Source organism: Salmo salar, chromosome ssa09, assembly GCF_905237065.1.
Source record: "Salmo salar chromosome ssa09, Ssal_v3.1, whole genome shotgun sequence".
Classification (NCBI taxonomy): Eukaryota; Metazoa; Chordata; class Actinopteri; order Salmoniformes; family Salmonidae; genus Salmo; species Salmo salar.
Genome location: NC_059450.1, coordinates 13773268 through 13794030, shown reverse-complemented (window position 1 = coordinate 13794030; position 20763 = coordinate 13773268). Strand labels below are relative to the sequence as shown.

At 44.8% G+C, this 20763-nt stretch overlaps 1 protein-coding gene across 2 annotated transcripts in view; it reads left to right on the top strand.

Annotated features, from left to right (window-relative positions):
• The window catches only part of LOC106610754 (transcription regulator protein BACH2), a 49289-nt gene extending 30180 nt beyond the window's left edge, over positions 1-19109 (top strand). For both annotated transcript variants that reach the window (XM_014210291.2, XM_014210292.2), the window contains exons 3-5: positions 9148-10722; positions 14514-14720; positions 14959-19109. In XM_014210291.2, coding sequence (XP_014065766.2) covers positions 9148-10722; positions 14514-14720; positions 14959-15465 — 2289 coding nt within the window. In that variant the 3' untranslated portion in view covers positions 15466-19109. The remainder of the gene's footprint in view (positions 1-9147; positions 10723-14513; positions 14721-14958) is intronic.
• Positions 19110-20763: the final 1654 nt, after the last annotated feature.

Sequence of the window (20763 nt, the reverse complement as noted above, 5' to 3'; positions counted from 1 at the left end):
GCTCACCTAAGGGAAGCATCAGGGATGCTTTTAATTGTATTTTTTGTGTCAGAGTAATGACATCCGGGAACTGCTACAGGCTCTCATGCCTCAACCAGATCGCCAGGTTTCCCTGCCTCAGCCGGCTCGTCAGGCTCTCATGCCTCAGCCGGATCGCTAGGCTCCCCTGCCTCAGCCGGCTCGTCAGGCTCTCATGCCTCAGCCGGATCACTAGGCTCCCCTGCCTCAGCCGGCTCGTCGGGCTTTCATGCCTCAGCAGGATCGGCCGGCTCCCATGCCTCAGCCAGCTCGTCGGGCTGACATGCCTTAACCAGATCGCCAGGCTCCCCTGCCTCAGCCGGCTCGTCAGGATTTCATGCCTCCGCCGGATCGCCAGGCTCCCCTGCTTCCACTGGCTCGTCAGATTCTCATGTCTCAGCCGGATTGCCAGGCTCCCCTGCCTCAACCGATCTGTCAGGTTCCCACGCCCCAGTTGACTCAACAGTTTTTCGCGCATCAGCAGAGGTGACCGGTCCGCTCCTGATCCCCGTGTTCGTCCCCTTTGATGGCGTCCTGCGGCTGGAGCCACACGTTGGAGGGGGTACTGTCACGTATACTTCCTCTCCGGCCTCTAGGTCATCAGGCTGTTGATTATCTCACACACCTGTCACCATCGTCTTGCGCACCTGCAGCTCATGACACTCACCTGGACTCCATCACCTCCTTGATTATCTTCCCTATATCTGTCACTCCCCTTGGTTCTTTCCTCAGGTGTTATTGACTCTGTTTTCATGTTGGTGCGTTGTTTGTGTTTCGTGTTTATTTTATTTATTAAAACACTCACTCCCTGAACTTGCTTCCTGACTCTCAGTGCACTCGTTACAGCGGAGTTACTCCACCTCAAGAATTGCATTTGGTCCAAGAATTGCATTTCCTCCTCACAGCTGCCCATGTCCCTTAATGTTGATGATGTGGTTGGTACTGACAATAAGCACATGGCTAAGCTCTTTAATTACCACTTCGTCAGGATTCCTATTTAACTCAGCCATGCCTCCTTGCCCATCCAACATTTCCTCATCTCCCACCCCTTCTAATGCGACTATCCCCGACGGTTCTCCCTCTTTTTCCCCTGCCCCGCTACAAAGTTTTTCCCTGCAGGCAGTCACTGAGTCCAATGTGCTAAAGGAGCTCCTTAAACTTGACCCCAAAAAAACATCTGGGTCAGATGGTTTAGACCCTTTCTTCTTTAAGGTTACTGCCCCTATCATCGCCAATCCTATCTCCAACCTTTTTAACCTGTCTCTCCTTTCTGGGGAGGTTCCCATTGCTTGGAAGGCAGCCACGGTTGGTCCTTTATTTAAAGGGGAGATCAAGCTGATTCTAACTGTTATAGGCCTATTTCTATTTTGCCCTGTTTATCAAAACTGTTGGAAAACTTGTCAATAATCAACTGACTGGCTTTTTTGATGTCTATAGTATTCTCTCGGGTATGCAATTCTCTCGGGTATGCAATCAGGTTATGGATGTGTCACTGCAACCTTAAAGGTCCTCAAAGATGTCACCATTGCCCTTGATTCTAAGCAATATTGTGCTGCTATTTTTATCGACTTGGCCAAAGATTTTGATACAGTAGATCATTCCATTCTTGTGGGCCGGCTAAGGAGTATTGGTGTCTCTGAGGGGTCTTTGGGCTGGTTTGCTAACTAGTGCAGTGTATAAAGTCAGAAATTCTGCTGTCTCAGCCACTGCCTGTCACCAAGGGAGTACCCCAAGGCTCAATCCTAGGCCCCACGCTCTTCTCAATTTACATCAACAACCCTCGTTCAGGCAGTAGGAAGCTCTCTCATCCATTTATATGCAGATGATACAGTCTTATACTCACCTGGCCCCTCCCTGGATTTTGTGTTAAATGCTCTACAACAAAGCTTCCTAGTGTCCAGCAAGCTTTCTATACCCTTAACCTTGTTCTGAACATCTCCAAAACAAAGGTTGTGTGGTTTAGTAAGAAGAATGCCCCTCTTCCCACAGGTGTTATTACTACCTCTGAGGGTTTAGAGCTTGAGGTAGTCACCTCATACAAGTACTTGGGAGTGTGGCTAGATGGTGCACTGTCCTTCTCTCAGCACATATCAAAGCTGCAGGCTAAAGTTAAATCTAGACTTGGTTCCCTCTATAGTAATTGCTTCTCTTTCACCCCAGTGGCCAAACTTACCCAAATTCAGATGACCATCCTACCCATGCTAGATTACGGAGACATCATTTATAGATCGGCAGGTAAGGGTGCTCTCGAGCAGCTAGATGTTCTTTAACATTCAGCCGTCAGATTTGCCACCAATGCTCCTTAAAGGACATAACACTGCACTCTATACTCCTCTGTAAACTGGTCATCTTTATACCTGTCGCAAGACCCACTGGTTGATGCTTATTTATAAAACCCTCTTAGGCCTCACTCCCACCTATCTGAGATATTTACTGCAGCCCTCATCATCCACATACAACACCCGTTCTGCCAGACACATTCTGTAAAAGGTTCCCAAAGCACAGACATCACTGGTTCGCTCCTCTTTTCAGTTCACTGCAGCTAGCGACTGGAATGAGCTGAAGCAAACACTCAAACTGGACAGTTTTATCTCAATCTCTTTATTCAAAGACTCAATCATGGACACTCTTACTGACAGGTGTGGCTGCTTTGCATGATGTATTGTTGTCTCTACCTTCTTGCCCTTTGTGCTGTTGTCTGTGCCCAATAAAGTTTGTACCGTGTTTTGTGCTGCTACCATGTTGTTGTTATGTTGCTACCATGCTGTGTTGTCACGTGTTGCTGCCCTGCTATGTTGTTGTCTTAGGTCTCTCTTATGTAGTGTTGTGTTGTCTCTCTTTTGTGATGTGTGTTTTGTCCTATATTTATATTGTATTTTATTTATATAAATTTTTTTAATCCCAGGCCCCCGTCCCCGCAGGAGGCCTTTTGCCTTTTGGTAGGCCGTCATTGTAAATAAGAATTTGTTCTTAACTGGCTTGCCTAGTTGAATAAAGGTTAAAGAAATAAAATAAAACAAAGGTTAAATAAAACCATTTAGTAGCCTACACAATAAATAACTAATATTGATAACCATCTGTCATACTGAAATCACCCAGGCAGTATCTCTGAAATGTTTTGCAGTTGTGCACAGAGTAGAATTGTTAATTAATTATTTTGTTTTTGCAGGGGTAGGTTGCGGTATGCCACTTCACCACTATATAAATAACCAGAAATCACTTTATAAATAGTTTTGTTTAAAAGACTGTTCCAGTTAATATTTAAATGTCTGAAATTGTCTGAGATACCCGATCATTAGGTTCTGTCAGAGTATTCAAATCCCTACATATAATTACTGAATATCTCGCACATAAATAGCCCCTAGTTTCATAAATAATATATTTTTCTTATTTGCATCAGATGCTGTGTATACATTTATCGCTCTTATTTTCATTCCTCTAAAGTTGCAGTCCAATATTAAATAATCGATGGCTGCAAAGTCTGTTATTCTTTTAGATTATTTGCTTACCTTCTACTGAGAACTTGGTTTCTCATCTTTATTTTAAAATTTTCTTTGGATTGGATAGTGTGAATGGGGTTTCAATCCACCTGCTTGAGTGGTGGGGGGAACTAACTCTGGCGGGGAAGGGAGCAAAGAGAATGTGGGCAGGGGGGGACGGGAGTCATTGTCATCTCTCTCTTTCGGTGGTCGGGAATTAATACTAAAGTCTGACTCGCTCGTCTCCTCAAAGGACTCTTCTTCCTCACTCTCACTGCGGCTGGACTTGGGGATTGGATACTCTCGTTTACACTTTCAGCTCCCTCTACACCTACACCTCTGAGATCTGGTCGCCCTAACTTTTGGATTCAGCTCCCTCTGCTTCTCTCTCATTCACTAGCATCTGCCTCTAAGCTGCGTGTGGACTCGCGCTCTGTTGGGGACAATGGCAAGATGGCGCCGACAGAGAGGGTCGCCTCACTTCTAGTCCTTAGGAAACTACGCAGTATTTTGTTTTTTTATGTATTATTTCTTACATTGTTAGCCCAGAAAATCTTAAGTGTTATTACATACAGCCGGGAAGAACTATTGGATATCAGAGCGACGTCAACTTACCAGCACTACGACCAGAAATATGACTTTCCCGAAGTGGATCCTTTGTTCGAACAACCCAAGGCATTCAAACTGATTGCAGAGGCTGACCCAAAACAATGTTGCCACAGAAGAGGTAGACGGAGCAGCCTTCTGGCGCACCCGCCCACCGCTTCCGAGTATATTACTCGCTAATGTCCAGTCTCTAGATAACAAGGTTAATGAAATTTGGCGCAAGGGTTGCTTTCCAGAGAGACATCCGGGATTGTAACATACTCTGTTTCACAGAAACATGGCTCTCTGGGGGACATGCTGTCAGAGTCAGTACAGCCACCGGGATTCTTTGTGCATTGCGCCGACAGGAATAAACATCTCTCCGGGAAGAACAAGGGCAGGGGTGTATGTGTAACGACTCATTGTGTAATTGTAATAGCATACAGGAACTCAAGTCCTTCTGTTCACCTGACCTAGAATTCCTTACAATCAAATGCCGACTGTATTATCTCCCAAGAGAATTCTCGTCGGTTATTGTCACAACCCTGTATATCCCCCCTCAAGCCGATACCACAACGGACCTCATGGAACTCCACTGGACTCTATGCAAACTGGAAACCATATCTCCTGAGGCTGCATTTATTGTAGCTGGGGATTTTAACAAAGCAAATTTGAGTACAAGGCTACATAAATTCTATCAGCATATTGATTGTAGTACCTGGGCTGGCAAAACACTGGATCACTGCTACTCTAGCTTCCGCAATGCATACAAGGTCCTGCTCCGCCCTCTGTTCGGCAAATCTGACCACGACTCCATTTTGTTTCTCCCCTCCTATAGGCAGAAACTCAAACAGGATGTACCCATGACAAGGATCATTCGATGCTGGTCTGACCAATCGGAATCCACGCTTCAAGGTTTTTTTAATCACGCGGACTGGGATATGTAAATAGATTTATAGATTCGGTGAGTGAGTTTATAAGGAAGTGCATAGCAGTTGTTGTACCCACTGTGACTATTAAAACCTACCCTAACCAGAAACTGTGGATAGATGGCGGAATTCACACAAAACTGAAAGCGCGAACTACCGAATTTAACCATGGAAAGATGACCGGGAATATGGCCGAATACAAACAGTGTAGTTATTCCCTCCGCAAGGCAATCAAATAAGCAAAATGTCAGTATAGGGACAAAGTGGAGTCGCAATTCAATGGCTCAGACACGAGACGTATCTGCCAGGGTCTACAGACAATCATGGACTACAAAAAGAAAACCAGCCACGTCACGGACACCAACGTCTTGCTTCCATACAAACTAAACACCTTCTTTGCCCGCTTAGAGGATAACACAGTGCCACTGACGCGGCCCGCTACCAAGGACTGTGGGTTCTCCTTCTCCATGGCCGACGTGAGTAAGACATTTAAACGTGTTAATCCTCACAAGGCTGCCGGCCTAGACGGCATCCCTAGCCGCGTCCTTAGACCATGTGCAGACCAGCTGGCTGGTGTGTTTACGGACATATTCAATCTCTCCCTATCCCAGTCTGCTGTCCCCACATGCTTCAAGATGGCCACCATTGTTCCAAAGATAACTGAAATGAATGACTATCGCCCCGTAGCACTCACTTCTGTCATCATAAAGCGCTTAGAGACTAGTCAAGGATCATATCACCTCCACCTTACCTGTCACTCTAGAGCCACTGCAATATGCATATTGCCCCAATAGGTCCACAGACGATTCAATCGCCATCACACTGCACACTGCCCTATCCCATCTGGATAGGAATACCTATGTAAGAAAGCTGTTAATTGACTACAGCTCAGCATTCAACACCATAGTACCCTCCAAGCTTATCATTAAGCTTGAGGCCCTGGGTCTCAACCCTGCCCTGTGCGATTGGGTCCTGGACTTCCTGACGGGCCGCCCCCAGGTGGTGAAGGTAAGAAACAACATCTCCACTTCGCTGATCCTCAAAACTGGGGCCCCACAAGGGTGCGTGCTCAGCCCCTTCCTGTACTCCCTGTTCACCCATGACTGCATGGCCATGCACGCCTCCAACTCGATCATCAAGTTTGCAGATGACACAACAGTAGTAGGCTTGATCACCAACAATGACGAGACAGCCTATAGGGAGGAGGTGAGGGCACTCGGAGTGTGGTGTCAGGAAAACAACCTCTCACACAAAGTCAACAAAACAAAGGAGATGATCATGATCGTGGACTTCAGGAAACAGCAGAGGAAGCACCCCGCTATCCACATCGACGGGACAGCAGTGGAGAAGGTGGAAAGTTTTAAATTCCTAGGACAAACTGAAATGATCCACCCACACAGGCAGTGTGGTGAAGAAGGCGCAACAGAAATTTGTCTCGTCACCTAAAACCCTCACAAACTTTTACAGATGCACAATCCAGGGCATCCTGTCGGGCTGTATCACCGCCTGGTACGGCAACTGCACCGCCTACAACCGCAGGGCTCTCCAGAGGGTGGTGCAGTCTGCACAACGCATCACCGCAGGCAAACTACTTGCCCTCCAGGACAACTACAACACCCGATGTTACAGGAAGGCCAAAAACAACCACCTGAGCCACTGCCTGTTCACCCCGCTACCGTCCAGAAGGCCAGGTCAGTACAGGTGCGTCAAAGCTGGGACCGAGAGACTGAAAAATAGCTTCTATCTCAAGGCCATCAGACTGATCAAAGCAGCCATCACTAACACAGAGAGGCTGCTGCCTACATACAGACTTGAAATAATTGGCCACTCTTAACAAATAGATCACTAGTCACTTTATTAATGCCACTTTAATAATGATGTTTACATATCTTGCATTACTAATCCCATATATATATATATACTGTATTTTATACCATCTATTGCATCTTGCCTATGCCGCTCTGTCATTGCTCATCCATATATTTAAATGTACATATTCTTATTCCATCCCTTTACTTAGATTTGTATGTATTAGGTAGTTGTGGAATTGTTAGATTGATGATTTTACTGCACTGTCGGAACTAGAAGCACAAGCATTTCGCTACACTTGCAATAACATCTGCTGTGTGTATGTGACCAATAACATTTGATTTGATTTGAAGCCCTCGCTTTGTAGACATAAGACTGGGGGACACTTGAAGAAGTCGTGTGCCTCTTTTGCACACAGGGTGCACTTGCTTGGAGACTCAGGGTCTCCACGTCTCCAACACTTCTGGGCACTGACCTGGTGGTCCAGCCTCTGGGAGATGTAACATGGAGGTGTCTGTCTAGGGTAGGAGATCTTCCCGTTGTACGGGCCCAGGAAGATTGAGTTAGGGATTGTTATCAACTGCCCACTTGTGGTTTTGCGCATGCACACTTTGTACTTGCATACCCCATACCATATCCCGAACTTCTGCACAGGTTTCACTGCAGGTTGTAAAATAGTGCAATTATTGGACTATTATTATTGGAGATAATTGATATATACTTTGGTTCGTTATGGACAACCGCGAGGTCGGTCAGACAGCGTTTGCTCAAGCGACTGAATGGCTTATTTTCCACATCTCTCTCTTCTCTTTCTTGCCAGACATCCTCTCTCTCCCTCTCCCTCTCTCGCCTCCTTTATCCTTTGTAGTGTGAATTTTCTATTTTTCTCACTCACACTCATTTTCTCTCTATCCATCCTTTCGCTTGCATCCTTTTTGCTTTGTAGTGTCTCTCTCTATCTCTTCCTCTCTCTCTCTCTCTCCATTGTCTCTCATTATGTTTTCCCTCTTTCTTTCCCTGCCTTTATTAGGAAGGATGGTAGTAACATTAATGGAGGCTCGTCTGGCTTCTGTGTGTTCATAAAGACATGTTTCTGTGTGTTCATAAAGACATGCTTCTGTGTGTTCATAAAGACATGTTTCTGTGTGTTCATAAAGACATGCTTCTGTGTGTTCATAAAGACATGCTTCTGTGTGTTCATAAAGACATGTTTCTGTGTGTTCATAAAGACATGTTTCTGTGTGTTCATAAAGACATGCTTCTGTGTGTTCATAAAGACATGTTTCTGTGTGTTCATAAAGACATGCTTCTGTGTGCTCATAAAGACATGCTTCTGTGTGTTCATAAAGACATGCTTCTGTGTGTTCATAAAGACATGCTTCTGTGTGTTCATAAAGACATGCTTCTGTGTGTTCATAAAGACATTCTTATGTAGGCATAGGAGGCAGCTGCTGACGCTAGCTGAAAACAGAGCCTCAGAGCACTCAGCACTCTACTACACCCCCCCCCCCACGCACATACACAGGCACACACATAAACAGGCACACACACACACAGGCACACTCAGACTCACACACATGTTCAGGTACGCACACGCTGCATGCACACACACACACCAGGCCTGCTGGCTATCAGCTACTATGAGAGAGAACAAGAGATGATGAGGGACAGGAGAAGATAGGGGGAGCTAGAAGGGGGAAAAGAGGGGAAGAGGAAGGTGCTAGGAGGTGCTAAAGTGGAGGGGAGAGATGGCGAGCTGAAGGGGGAGAAGACGACAAGGGAGGGAGAGACATATTTTAAGGTTGGGTGACTTTCACCTTCAGACACGGACTAGCCCCCAGGATTTTTTTGTGATGATGGTGTAGTGGGGAGGTGTGGAGGTGATGTGCTCCATTTAGTTTGTTCTCTCTCTCTCCCTAGCTCTTTCCCTCTCTCTCTCTCTCTCTCTCTCTCTCTCCCTCTCTCTCTCTCTCAATTCAATTCAAGGGCTTTATTGGTGTGGGAAACATATGTTAACATTGCCAAAGCAAGTGAAGTAGATAATAAATAAAAGTGAAACATTACACTCACAGAAGATCCAAAATAATAAAGACTTTTCAAATGTCATACTATGTCTATATACAGTGTTGTAATGATGTTCTCTCTCTCTCTCTCTCTCTCGTAAAAATGTCTAAATAAAAACATGAATGGGTAGTCCACACTGCAGGGTTTGTTTGCCTGTGTGCAAGCAGTGTAAGCAGCAGCTTTCTCCCCACACAAAATCCCCAGGACCAATAACAACACAACAGATGTTAACACTGCGTTTCCTCCTCTCCTCCCCTAACCAGGTCACAGCCAGGGGGTTTGCCCCGCTGCTACAGTTTGCCTACACAGCCAAGCTGGTTCTGAGCAAAGAGAACATCCATGAGGTGATCCGCTGTGCTGACTTCCTAGGCGTTCACAACCTAGAGGACTCCTGCTTCCGCTTTCTGCAGGCTCAGCTGCACAGCGACACCGCTGATCACAACAATGGCCTTCTCTGCCGCAAGGAGTTGCCACCGTCGGCGCACACTGATGACCTCATCACAGAGATGGACGGTAGTGGTGGTTCTGCATCGTCGGAGAAGCTCAGGGTGATGTCATCATCAGCGACGAGGCGGCGGCCCAATCACTCAACCCTCTCGTCCCTCACCAGCAGCCTGACCTCTGACCTCCCACGATGCCCCAAATATAGGAAGTACCAGCGGGCCTACGCCAAGCACAGCGAAGAGAATGACGACGATGACAGCGTCACCTCAGCCGCCTCGTCACACTGCCATACCTCAACCTCCCCAGGCCCTCTCTCAGAGACCAGCAGCACCCGTCAAGGGGGACAACCTCACCCCCTCTCCCCCTCCAGAATCAAAGAGGAACCCCACCCCTGGGGCGAGGGAGAGGGGAGTCCCCCAGGACTGTCAGAGGATAGCCAGGATGTCCTGGAGATGGAGATGGGGCCGGAGCCCTCAGAGCGTCCCCCCAGCAGAGGCTCACCATCCTGCCTGAGCTCTTACCTCCAGAGGGGCCTCCTGGATCTCAGTAACCCAGACAGCACTCTACCTACCACTCCTCTCACCCAGCAGCTACTGAACAACGAACTCTCATTAGCCCATAACAGGGATAGGGACAGGAACAGGGGGGCATTTCAAGGTGAGGGTGGAAGGGACCTCAGGGCTGTGTCTGCAGGGACAGTGCATTCGTCTGTGGATGGCGTGACCATGCAACCTATGCCCTCAGACGGACTCAGCAAACAGGAAGTAGAGTTGGATCGCCGTAGCAGCGTCATCTTCTCCTCCGGAGTGTGCGACCGCCTGGGAACACCGTCTCAATCCTACTGCGACCGGAAGTCTCTGGAAAAAGATCTGTTGGAGATCACATCAAAATCCCTGTGGACAGGTGTTAGTCAGTCCTTCCCCTGCCGCCAGCCTTACTCTCCCCTATCCTCCTCCACCTCCTCTACCACCCTCACCACGGCCCTCCAGGACCCCCTGCCGACCGTGGCCTGCCGAGGGCAACCCACCACCAGCTGTCCTCTGCCCATAAAGATTTCCCCCCGCTCCCCTCCATGCGAGCCCCGCACACGCACCTCCAGCTCCTGCTCATCTTTCTCCTACCTGGAGGACGTGGGCAGCGGGGACTCGCCCTCCAACTTGCCCCAGTTTGAGTTCTCCTCCTCCCCATGCTCTGTGTCGGGCTCTGGCCTGGCTCGCTGTCTGGTGGGGGAGCAGAGGGAGCACGGTGGGATGGTGGTGGGGGAAGCCATCTTCTCTCAGGGCCGTGCCAAGATCAAGTGTGAACGTTCGTACGGGGCCAACTCCAGTGATGAATCTGGGTCCTTCTCAGAGGGAGACAGTGAGTCCGGCCCTGCCAGAGAGCCAGGCCCTGAGGTCAGAATACTTCATCTACACTCTATATTACAATTGCAATCTGTGAAATGGGTTTCGAAATTGGTTTGCTCTGTGAAGATATTACTAGTGTTATGGCTAAAATTATGAACTACACCCTTAGAAAAAAGGGTTCCAAAAGGGTTCTTCGGCTGTCCCCATAGGAGAACCCCTTTTGGTTCCAGGTAGAACCATTTTTGGTTCCATGTAGAACCCTCTGCAACAAAAAAGGGTTCTTCAAAGGGTTCTCATATGGGGGCAGCCAAAGAACCCTTTAAGGTTCTAGATAGCACCTTTTTTCTTAGACTGTATGTTGTGGTAAATATGTTCTGATGGTTGGAAATATACTTTTTTAAACCAAAAGGGCAACATTTATGAACAAATTGCTATGATCACTCCACTTTATGAACTGCTATGAAAGCAGTGGTGGAGACAAAAGACACAGAAAGAGACAGAGAGACAGTGGTAAATGAATGTACTGGTTATTGGTATGACAACCATTGTTCTGGGGAAGAAGAGCCTGGAGAGTTTAGAACAGTACTAGTCATATGTGATGCTATTCATCTCTAAAGCTATAGTCATGGCCCATCCATACACACACCGTCCATACTGGTACACACCATCCATACACACAGCCTAGCCTCTTGAGGATAAGACCTTGACTGCCTTGACTTCACACTGCCTTGATTTCAAGAGAACCGCAGGGGTTGCCATGGCAATGTTTAAGCTCACACTCAGTCTCTCATGTTGCTGTGTGGAGAGAAATTTGATGATTCCTCCTGTGCTGCACTGTAGGCTAAAGCCTGTCATTCAGCTTCTCTCTGAGAGAGACACACACACAGCAGCTTCTTCTATTAACTCATCTGTATCAGCGTCCTCGTTTGATTCAAGTCCCTATTTCAGGACCAACGATGAGTCAGTCAGTCAGATGCTGTTGGAACGGGTGTGCGTGGGAAAGAGATTTATGTAATACAATGAATGTCTGCTGAAAATACACAAACAGGGATAGAATTATTCAACTTTTTTTAGGCACTGTTTTTTTTTAGATGAACGGAAGGAAATTGAAGTAACTCTCAGTCACATAGCTCCGTAGAGGTGTCATTTTTTAATTAGTGTAATAAAATGATATTCTGTTCATAAAGAGGGTTGATTCTTTAGTGATTTTTCTCACTCAAGTCTTGAAACAGAGGTGAGGAGTGTGTGTGTGTCCATATGCTCATACCAGTTCTCAGCGCTGACACACTTAGCTCAGACAGAACAGACACACACACACCCCGGGATCCACAGTGGCCAGGTTCAAGGTGTTGTGTCCCTGTACCCTCTACCATCTGGCACCCTCCCCCAGTTTAGACACTCCTAACTAGGACAGTCCACTATGCGAGCCCCCTGCCTGGAGACAGAGCACCAGGCCCAGAACCTGGCCCATATAATACAGACACACACCAGTTGATACAGATGAGGCCTACTTCTTAGCGCTGACCCACTCACAGAGCGGAGTAATGAACTGAATAGAGGGAGGCAGAGTTAAAAATGAAAACCAGAACAAGAGAGAGAGAAGGACAGGATTTACGGCTGTGTCTGAAGCTCACTCTGTCATCCTAACCTTGTTATGGGACTGGTGTGAGTGGAGGGGCTATATATAGATGTCTATCCAGCTCTGAGAGATAGAGAGATAAAGAGAGAGAGAGAGCCCCCCTCCCCCAAGGTCACAGCTGAAACCGAGCACTCCCTAAGTCCCCTGACTCTCCCCAGCTCTCTCTGAGACATGACAAAACGTCACCCAGCATATACTGACCCATTAAACACTGAATACTAGGACTTTCAACTGGGAACATCATGCAGACAACTATTTACGTTGGAGGAGTTCCTTATGACGCTAACTGAGAGAACTTTATTGTATCTCAAACATCAGTTTGAGAACATCAGTTAATCTGTATTTTTCAAAGTACTTTCTGTCCATTGGAAGTAAATGAATATCTTCGTCCCACTGTTTTTGACTAATATAAACTATTGATTTATATTCTGCGCTTCAAATACACTATATATACATAAGTATGCGGACACCCCTTCAAATTAGTGGATTCTGCTATTTCAGCTACACCCGTTGCGGACAGGTGTATAAAATCGAGCACACCACCATGCAATCTCCATAGAGAAACATTGGCAGTAGAATGGCCTTACTGAAGTTCTCAGTGACTTTAAACGTGGCATCGTCATAGGATGCCACCTATCCAACAAGTCAATTCGTCAAATTTCTGCCCTGCTAGAGCTGCCCCGGTCAACTGTAAGTGCTGTTACAGTGGAAAAGTCTTAAGAGCAATGATGGCTCAGCCACGAAGTGGTAGGCCACACAAGCTCACAGAACGGGACCGCCGAGTATTGAAGTGCGTAGTGTGTAAAATCGACTGTCCTCGGTTGCAACACTCACTACCGAGTTCGAAACTGCCTCTGGAAGCAACGTCAGCACAAGAACTGTTAGGAGCTTCATGAAATGGGTTTCCATGGCCGAGCAGCCGCACACAAGCCTAAGATCACCATGCGCAATGCCACAGCTTGCCGCCATTGGACTCTGGAGCAGTGAAACGCGATCTCTGGAGTGATGAATCATGCTTCACCATCTAGCAGTCCGATGGACGAATCTGTGTTTGGCAGATGCCAGGAGAACACTTCCTGCCCGAATGGATAGTGTCAACTGTAAAGTTTGGTGGAGGAGGAATAATGGCCTGGGCTGTTTTTCATGGTTCGGGCTAGGCCCCTTAGTTCCAGTGAAGGGAAATCTTTACGCTACAACATACAATGACATTCTAGACGATTCTGTGCTTCCAACTTTATGGCAACAGTTTGGGGAAGGCCCTTTCCTGTGTCAGCATGAACATGCCCCTGTCCACAAAGCGAAACATGCCCCTGTCCATAGAGAAATGGTTTGTTGCAATCGTTGCGGAAGAACTTGACTGGCCTGCACAGAGCCCTGACCTCAACCCCATCGAACACCTTTGGGATGAATTGGAATGCCGACTGCAAGCCTAATTGCCCAACATCAGTGCCTGACCTCACTAATGCTCTTGTGGCTGAATGGAAGCAAGTCCCGTAGCAATGTTCCAACATCTAGTGGAAAGCCTTCCCAGGCTGTTATAGCAGCAAAGGGGGCACCAACTCCATATTAATGCCCATGATTTGGGAATGAGATGTGTCCACATACTTTTGGTCATGTAGTGTATCATGTAGTGTATCTGCTGTATCTATGAGTGCTGCCTGCCTTGTGTGTTTTCTTTATTGATCCTGTCTATGATCACAGGGTTTAATGAGGGCTGCTATGGCCCTTGGTAATGTTAACCTTTTATAAACCAAGTCCTTGCATCAAGTGGAAAGCCTTCCCAGAAGAATGTAGGCTGTTAAAGCAGCAAAGGTCAGAACCAACTCCATATTAATGCCCATGATTTTGGAACAAGATGTTTGACGAGCAGGTGTCCACATACTTTTGGTCATGTAGTGTAAGTGGAACATCATGTACAGGCTTTGACCATCTACGAGAAGTAGAATGACAGTGTCACCTAGTGGACTGAGTGGGTACACCCTGGGCTTCTTTCAACTGTGTGTGTGTGTGTGTGTGTGTGTGTGTGTGTGTGTGTGTGTGTGTGTGTGTGTGTGTGTGTGTGTGTGTGTGTGCTATCTGGGGGAGTTGAGTAATTAGAGCAGAGGACACATTTCAGTTGTTCACTGTAACATGGACAATAAAGTTGTGTTGTATTGTACACCAGAGAAGATAGGAACTTATTTTGTTATTTGTCTGCCAGGTCAAACTTCCATTCCCGGTGGATCAGATCACCAACCTTCCCCGTAACGACTTCCAGATCATGATAAAGATGCACAAACTGACCTCAGAGCAGCTGGAGTTCATTCACGACATCCGGCGGCGCAGTAAGAACCGCATCGCTGCCCAGCGCTGCCGCAAGAGGAAGCTGGACTGCATCCAGAACCTGGAGGTGGAGATACGCAAATTGGTACGTACATTGTTTTAACATGAAGGTCTATTTATCATAGAAAGGTTCATCTTTACGGTTAGCATTTGTAGGACTGTCAGTTGTTTTAATATTTTGAGAGCAGGTTTTGGTATACTGGTTATGCACTGTATACGTATGGATTTTCTATATGTTTGTATTCCATGAGAGTAAGCTCTGTGTCTATTCTCTATGTACTCATAACATACATGTACTGTACTGTATGTGTGTTTCCTTGCAGGTGCATGAGAAGGAGAAGCTACTAAGTGAGAGGAACCAGCTGAAGGTGTGTATGGGTGAGCTGTGGCAGAACCTCTCCTACCTGTCCCAGGCTGTGTCCCAGGAGGTGTGCAGGGAGGTGCAGGGGAACCCCGAGAAGACCAAAGTCCTGCTCCCTACACACAGGCCCAGCGATCCCACCACTCCCACCACTCACAGCCTCTCCATCATGGCCAGCATCGACCTCACCTCCAACCCAGGCTCCCCAACCTCAGAGGGCAGCCTGGCCAAGTCACCCTGCTCCTATGAAAGCCCTGTGGAGAGAGATGTTGGCTCTGGGCAGAGGCTTAGGAGGGGGCAGGGCGGTGTGGAGACAGAGGTGTCTGTCCTGGGGCAGGAGGACCCTGAGTCTTTCCTAGAGCCTGGAGCATCTCCGGGTGTGTGTAGCCCCACTGTTTCGGTGGATTTCTGTCAAGAGATGACTGAGAAATGCACGACAGAAGAACAGCCCGGACAGGTCTGTACCTAGCTAGCAACGACTGAATAGCTAGCAACCATTTGTCTTTTTATTGTTATTATGACACACATCTCTACCTTGATATGTATAAAGTTTGAAATACATTTGTTATCTGTGTTTTTTAAAGGATGACACTACAGTTGTCTTATCAGCAATACTGTTAAAACAGGTATTTGGAGTTATCAAACTCCTTAAGACATAGCACTGGCAGCTTCCCCTTCTATCTTTATCTCTCCACCCAGCTAGCACATTTAATTCCTTGGAAGATGTGGGAATGTATGTTTTTGGTTTCACATTCGTTGTGGGAACGAAGCCATACGTTTCCTGACTGGTAAAACTGAACGTTTTTTAAACAAGAACAGAAGGGAACATTTAGCCTGTTCTGGGAATGTTTATTTTTAGGTTGCAGGGAGGTTCTGATAACTTTTTACTGTGGTTCCTTGAACGTTTTCCTGGGAGATTTTATTAACACTCTGAGAACAGAAATGATAGGTTATTTGGAGGTTTTTGAATGACCATTAAAACTTTCATTAAGATGTTTAATAACACTGCTAGCTTATTTTGTGTTAACTTTTTTGAACTCCAAGCACAGATAAGACACATGGAAATGTATTTCCTTAGGCATTAATCATGCAAACGCAATTATATTTTATTGTGACACGGCATCAGTGACATTCAAACCTTTAGTCTTCTGTTCTCTATCCATGGAATTAGTCCACTGCACCACCAGGATGGAGCTAGCATGCCATGTTTTTTACGCATACAAAACTGTTCATTTTTGTCTATTCAAACAGACCCTATTTCAAGGAAAACAAGCGATCATTAAGATCAGGTGTGGCCGATAAGTGGGGGCAGTTAACACACCTGAACACGCTTAACAAGATAGAGGATAGAGAGAGTTTTGTTGTTGCTGAGAACGGAATGTGTATGTTTACGTGTATATGTTACTAAAGTTTTCTTGTGGTTTTTATGGAAAGTTTTCTTCACCTTCTGAGAATGGAATGTATGTTTTTAAATAACATTCTTAGAACGTTCTCTGAACGTTACTGAAGTTTTCTTATGTTTTTTTTTAATGGAAAGTTTTCTTAACGTTTTCTGAACAATTTGAGAACATGACTTTAAATAGAACCATGAGGAAACCTGTAGGAAACGTTATACTGAAGTACCGAAATTCCCACAGAAGAACATTGTTTCTTAACGTTCTCTGAACAATTTGAGAACATTCCCAATGTCAAACCAGTTGGAGAATGTTCCTAGAACATTACCAAAATTGAAATTAAATGTAACCACGTTTGAAGTTTTAGGAAACGTTCTCTTAAAGTAATGAAATACCAATAAAATTACTTATTGTCAAGTTCCTTAAATCTGCTGAGAATGTTCCAAAGCCAAGCAACTATTATGCACCATTCCCATAAAGTTGTGGAAAGGTTGTATGCAAAATAACCATAGGACAACCACGCTCTCACCAAGCTCTAAGAAGCATATGGTTCTCAGAACGTTATGTGCTAGCTGGGTATATATTTCTCTCTCTCTCTCCCTCGCTCACTCCCTGGCTCTCATCATGGGAGGATAAACTCAGGAATTCCTCTGAATGTTCAATAATGTCTCTGTAAAAAGCTATTTCATTACAAATTGTACATCTGAAGAGTTCTTCTGTACAGCTGAGAGTAGAATTAACTCTCATATGCAAAGTTTCCTTCAGTTCTTATTTCTCACTTTCTTTTCCCTGCATACATGTTTTTTATGAACATTCCTCTTTTGCCTGTGACACACAGTAGCATCTGTTGTGAAAGAAAGAAAGAAAGAAAGAAAGAAAGAAAGAAAGAAAGAAAGAAAGAAAGAAAGAAAGAAAGAAAGAAAGAAAGAAAGAAAGAAAGAAAGAAAGAAATGCAGGAATCATCATACTGTAGCTAAAGATGGAAATGGGAATAAATAAAAATGTACTGCACCATTCAGCACCTCAAAGAGGTAACATATCCTTACCAAATGCATTGAAATTGGCACTTAGAAATTAAAACTCCCAAGCCAAGTACTTACTAAACTTATATTCAACAAATATTAATGGTGTCAAAGACTATCATACTTATCTGAACCATATTGCGCTTTTAGGGGTAGAAATGTACCTTCCCACATGTAGTGAAAATGTAGTATTTCGTCCTGAGGTATTTCCACGTACATTTAGTGTAAATCAGATGTATTAAAGTATTGGGACGTAAGTGGAAGGCACCACATATTCCTTGTTTGATAATCCATGTAAATTCTTAAACATACGAGTGCAATTTATCCTCGAAACTTGTCCAGTATTCCTAATGGTGTATTATCAAGTGAAATGTTAAAAACGAATTCAAAGAGATGCTTAGATAGTTGTTGATCCATGGCAATGCCAAATGATTCCATTGTGGAAGATAGTTCTGTAGCATGTGTCAGGGTTAGCTTAGTGGTTTCTTTGTTGTTTTCTCTAGGAACTTTCAAATGTCACATTCGGGGAATCTCATTGGCATCCGTTAGTTTTCCTCACAGTAGAAAGTACCAATGACAGAGCTCCACAGAATGTACTGTTACTCTAACTACATTGAATATACTTATCACCCCATTTTGATATTTTTGAATTTAGAAAAGAAATATGAACATGTTGTTAAATTAATTTATTTTAACAATGTTTCTATGAGGATTATTTGTTGGTACAAATGTAAACTTCCTAATATTGATTCTAGTGATTTTTAATGGTTGTTGTTTTTACTGACAATTTGGATGAAAGACAAGTCTTTTGTGTGTTGTATAATTCACAATGTCCTTATTTAGTACAAATTAAGCGATGGTTTAAAAGAGGTGAAAGTGTTTACAAAAGTTTTTGTTACATGTTTTAGTTTTTTAAGGATTTTTCCATGACAAGAGACTTTGCATAATTGGTTCGATAAGTTCGATTTTTTTAACTGTTTTTAAATTGGAACATAAAATTGTAAGTGGATGATGTGTTCACACAAGATTTTAAAAGTACATGTTTGACAAATGCAGCTCCAAGTCTTGCCTTAGAGGTTTCAGAGGCCAAACTCATGTGAAAGGGAACGGAAGGTGTCAATTTAAAACCATACTGTGGGAAAATAACATTCTGTCCGTACCATGAAACATGATTGATTTGAGTACAAACAAATTGTTTACTTGTTGGGGAAAAACATAATTGCATTTTTCTTTTAATGTGCATTAACAATGTTATTTTTTCCACAGTAAAGGTTTGATTGAATCCCAGCCTGAGTGTATGCGGAGGTCATGCCTCGTTGGAACATAATGGACTCTCACACTTATCTACCTGTAAAATTCGGCATACCTCTCATTTTGGGTCTAGGACTGTATTGTAGGAATAAGTTGTATGTGGTGTTGTTTCTATTTTTACACACACAGTGGTTATTATTGTATTTGTAGATTTTTGGTGATCCATTTTTTATGTGTAATTTGAGTAAACTGCAAAACTGCAGATTCAGCTGTTTCACTTTCCCCATTTTATCTTTGAATGTTCAAATTGCCTGAGTTTGCTATATTGTAAATAGGGTGTAACTGTGTTTTTTGTTAATTTGATATCCAAGTGTTTTGGAAGAAGAAACAATGTTTTGTAAAGACAACATTTCTGTTTATGGATTAAAACAAATAGCATGTGTCAATTCTTTGTTTGTTTTTTCTTCTGTGAAATGATGATATATCTAAAATAATACTTTTAACCCATCAAAGAGGATGACAAAAAGTGATTTTCAGTTTTAGTAAATAAGCATTTAATGTCATGAGTTAAGATTGTATATCCAACAACTAAAGACACATTCCTTAGCGTAACAGTCTCTTGTTGAATGTTTGAGGCCTGGATTCAATGTGGGCTGTGAAAGATCCGCTTTATAGCGCCATTAACACTTCATTTCCGATTGAGCCGACATATCAAGCATTTCTCATGAATGCAGTCTTCACTAACGTGGGAAAATTGAAAGTGTTCAGACCTCTTGACTTTTTCCACATGTTGTTACGTTACAGCCTTATTCTAAAATTCATTCAATTGTTTTTGTTTCAGACAATAACTTGTAATGACAGAGCAAAAACAGTTTTTTAGAAATGTTTGCACATTTTTATATAAAAAAGGAAATATCACATTTACATAAGTATTCAGACCCTTTACTCAGTACTTTGTTGAAGAACCTTTGGCAGTGATTACAGCCTCAAGGGTTCTTGAGTATGACGCTACAAGCTTGGCACACCTGTATTTGGGGAGTTTCTCCAATTCTTCTCTGCAGATCATCTCAAGCTCTGTCAGATTGGATGGGGAGCATCGCTGCACAGCTATTTTCATGTCTCCAGAGATGTTAGATCGGGTTCAAGTCCGGGCTCTAGTTGGGCCACTCAAGGACATGAAGATACCTGTCCCGAAGCCACTCCTGCGTTGTCTTGGTTGTGTGCTTAGGGTCATTGTCCTGTTGGAAGGTGAACCTTCGCCCTCAGTCTGAGGTCCTGAGCGCTCTGGAGCAGGTTTTCATCAAGGATCTCTCTGTACTTTGCTCCCTTCATCTATTCCTCAATCCTGACTAGTCTCCTAGTCCCTGCCGCTGAAAAACATCCCCACAGCATGATACTGCCACCCCCATGCTTCACCATAGGGATGGTGCCAGGTTTCCTCCAGACGTGCCGATTGGCATTCAGGCCAAAGAGTTCAATATTGGTTTCATCAGATCAGAGAATCTTGTTTCTCATGGTCTGAGAGTCCTTTAGGTGCCTTTTGGAAATGCTCCAAGCGGGCCTTTTACTGAGGTGTGGCTTCCATCTGGCCACTACCACAAAGGCCTGATTGGTGGAGTGCTGCAGAGATGGTTGTCCTTCTGGAAGGTTGTCCCATCTCCAAAGAGGAACTCTGGAGCTCTATCAGAGTGACCATCGGGTTCTTGGCCACTTCCATGACCAAGGCCCTTCTACCCCGATTGCTCAGTTTGGCCGGGCGGCCAGCTCTAAGAAGAGTCTTGGTGGTTCCAACTTCTTCCATTTGAGAATGATGGAGGCCACTGTGTTCTTGGGGACCTTCAATGCTGCAGAAATGTTTTGGTACCCTTCACCAGATCTGTGCCTCGACACAATCCTGTCTCGGCGCTCTACGGACAATTCCTTCGACCTCATTGCTCTGACATGCACTGTCAACTGTGGGACCTTATATAGACAGGTGTGTGCCTTTCCAAATCATGTCCAATCAATTGAATTTACCACAGGTGGACTTCAATCTAGTTGTAGAAACATATCAAGGATGATCAATGGAAACAGGATGCACCTGAGCTCAATTTCGAGTCT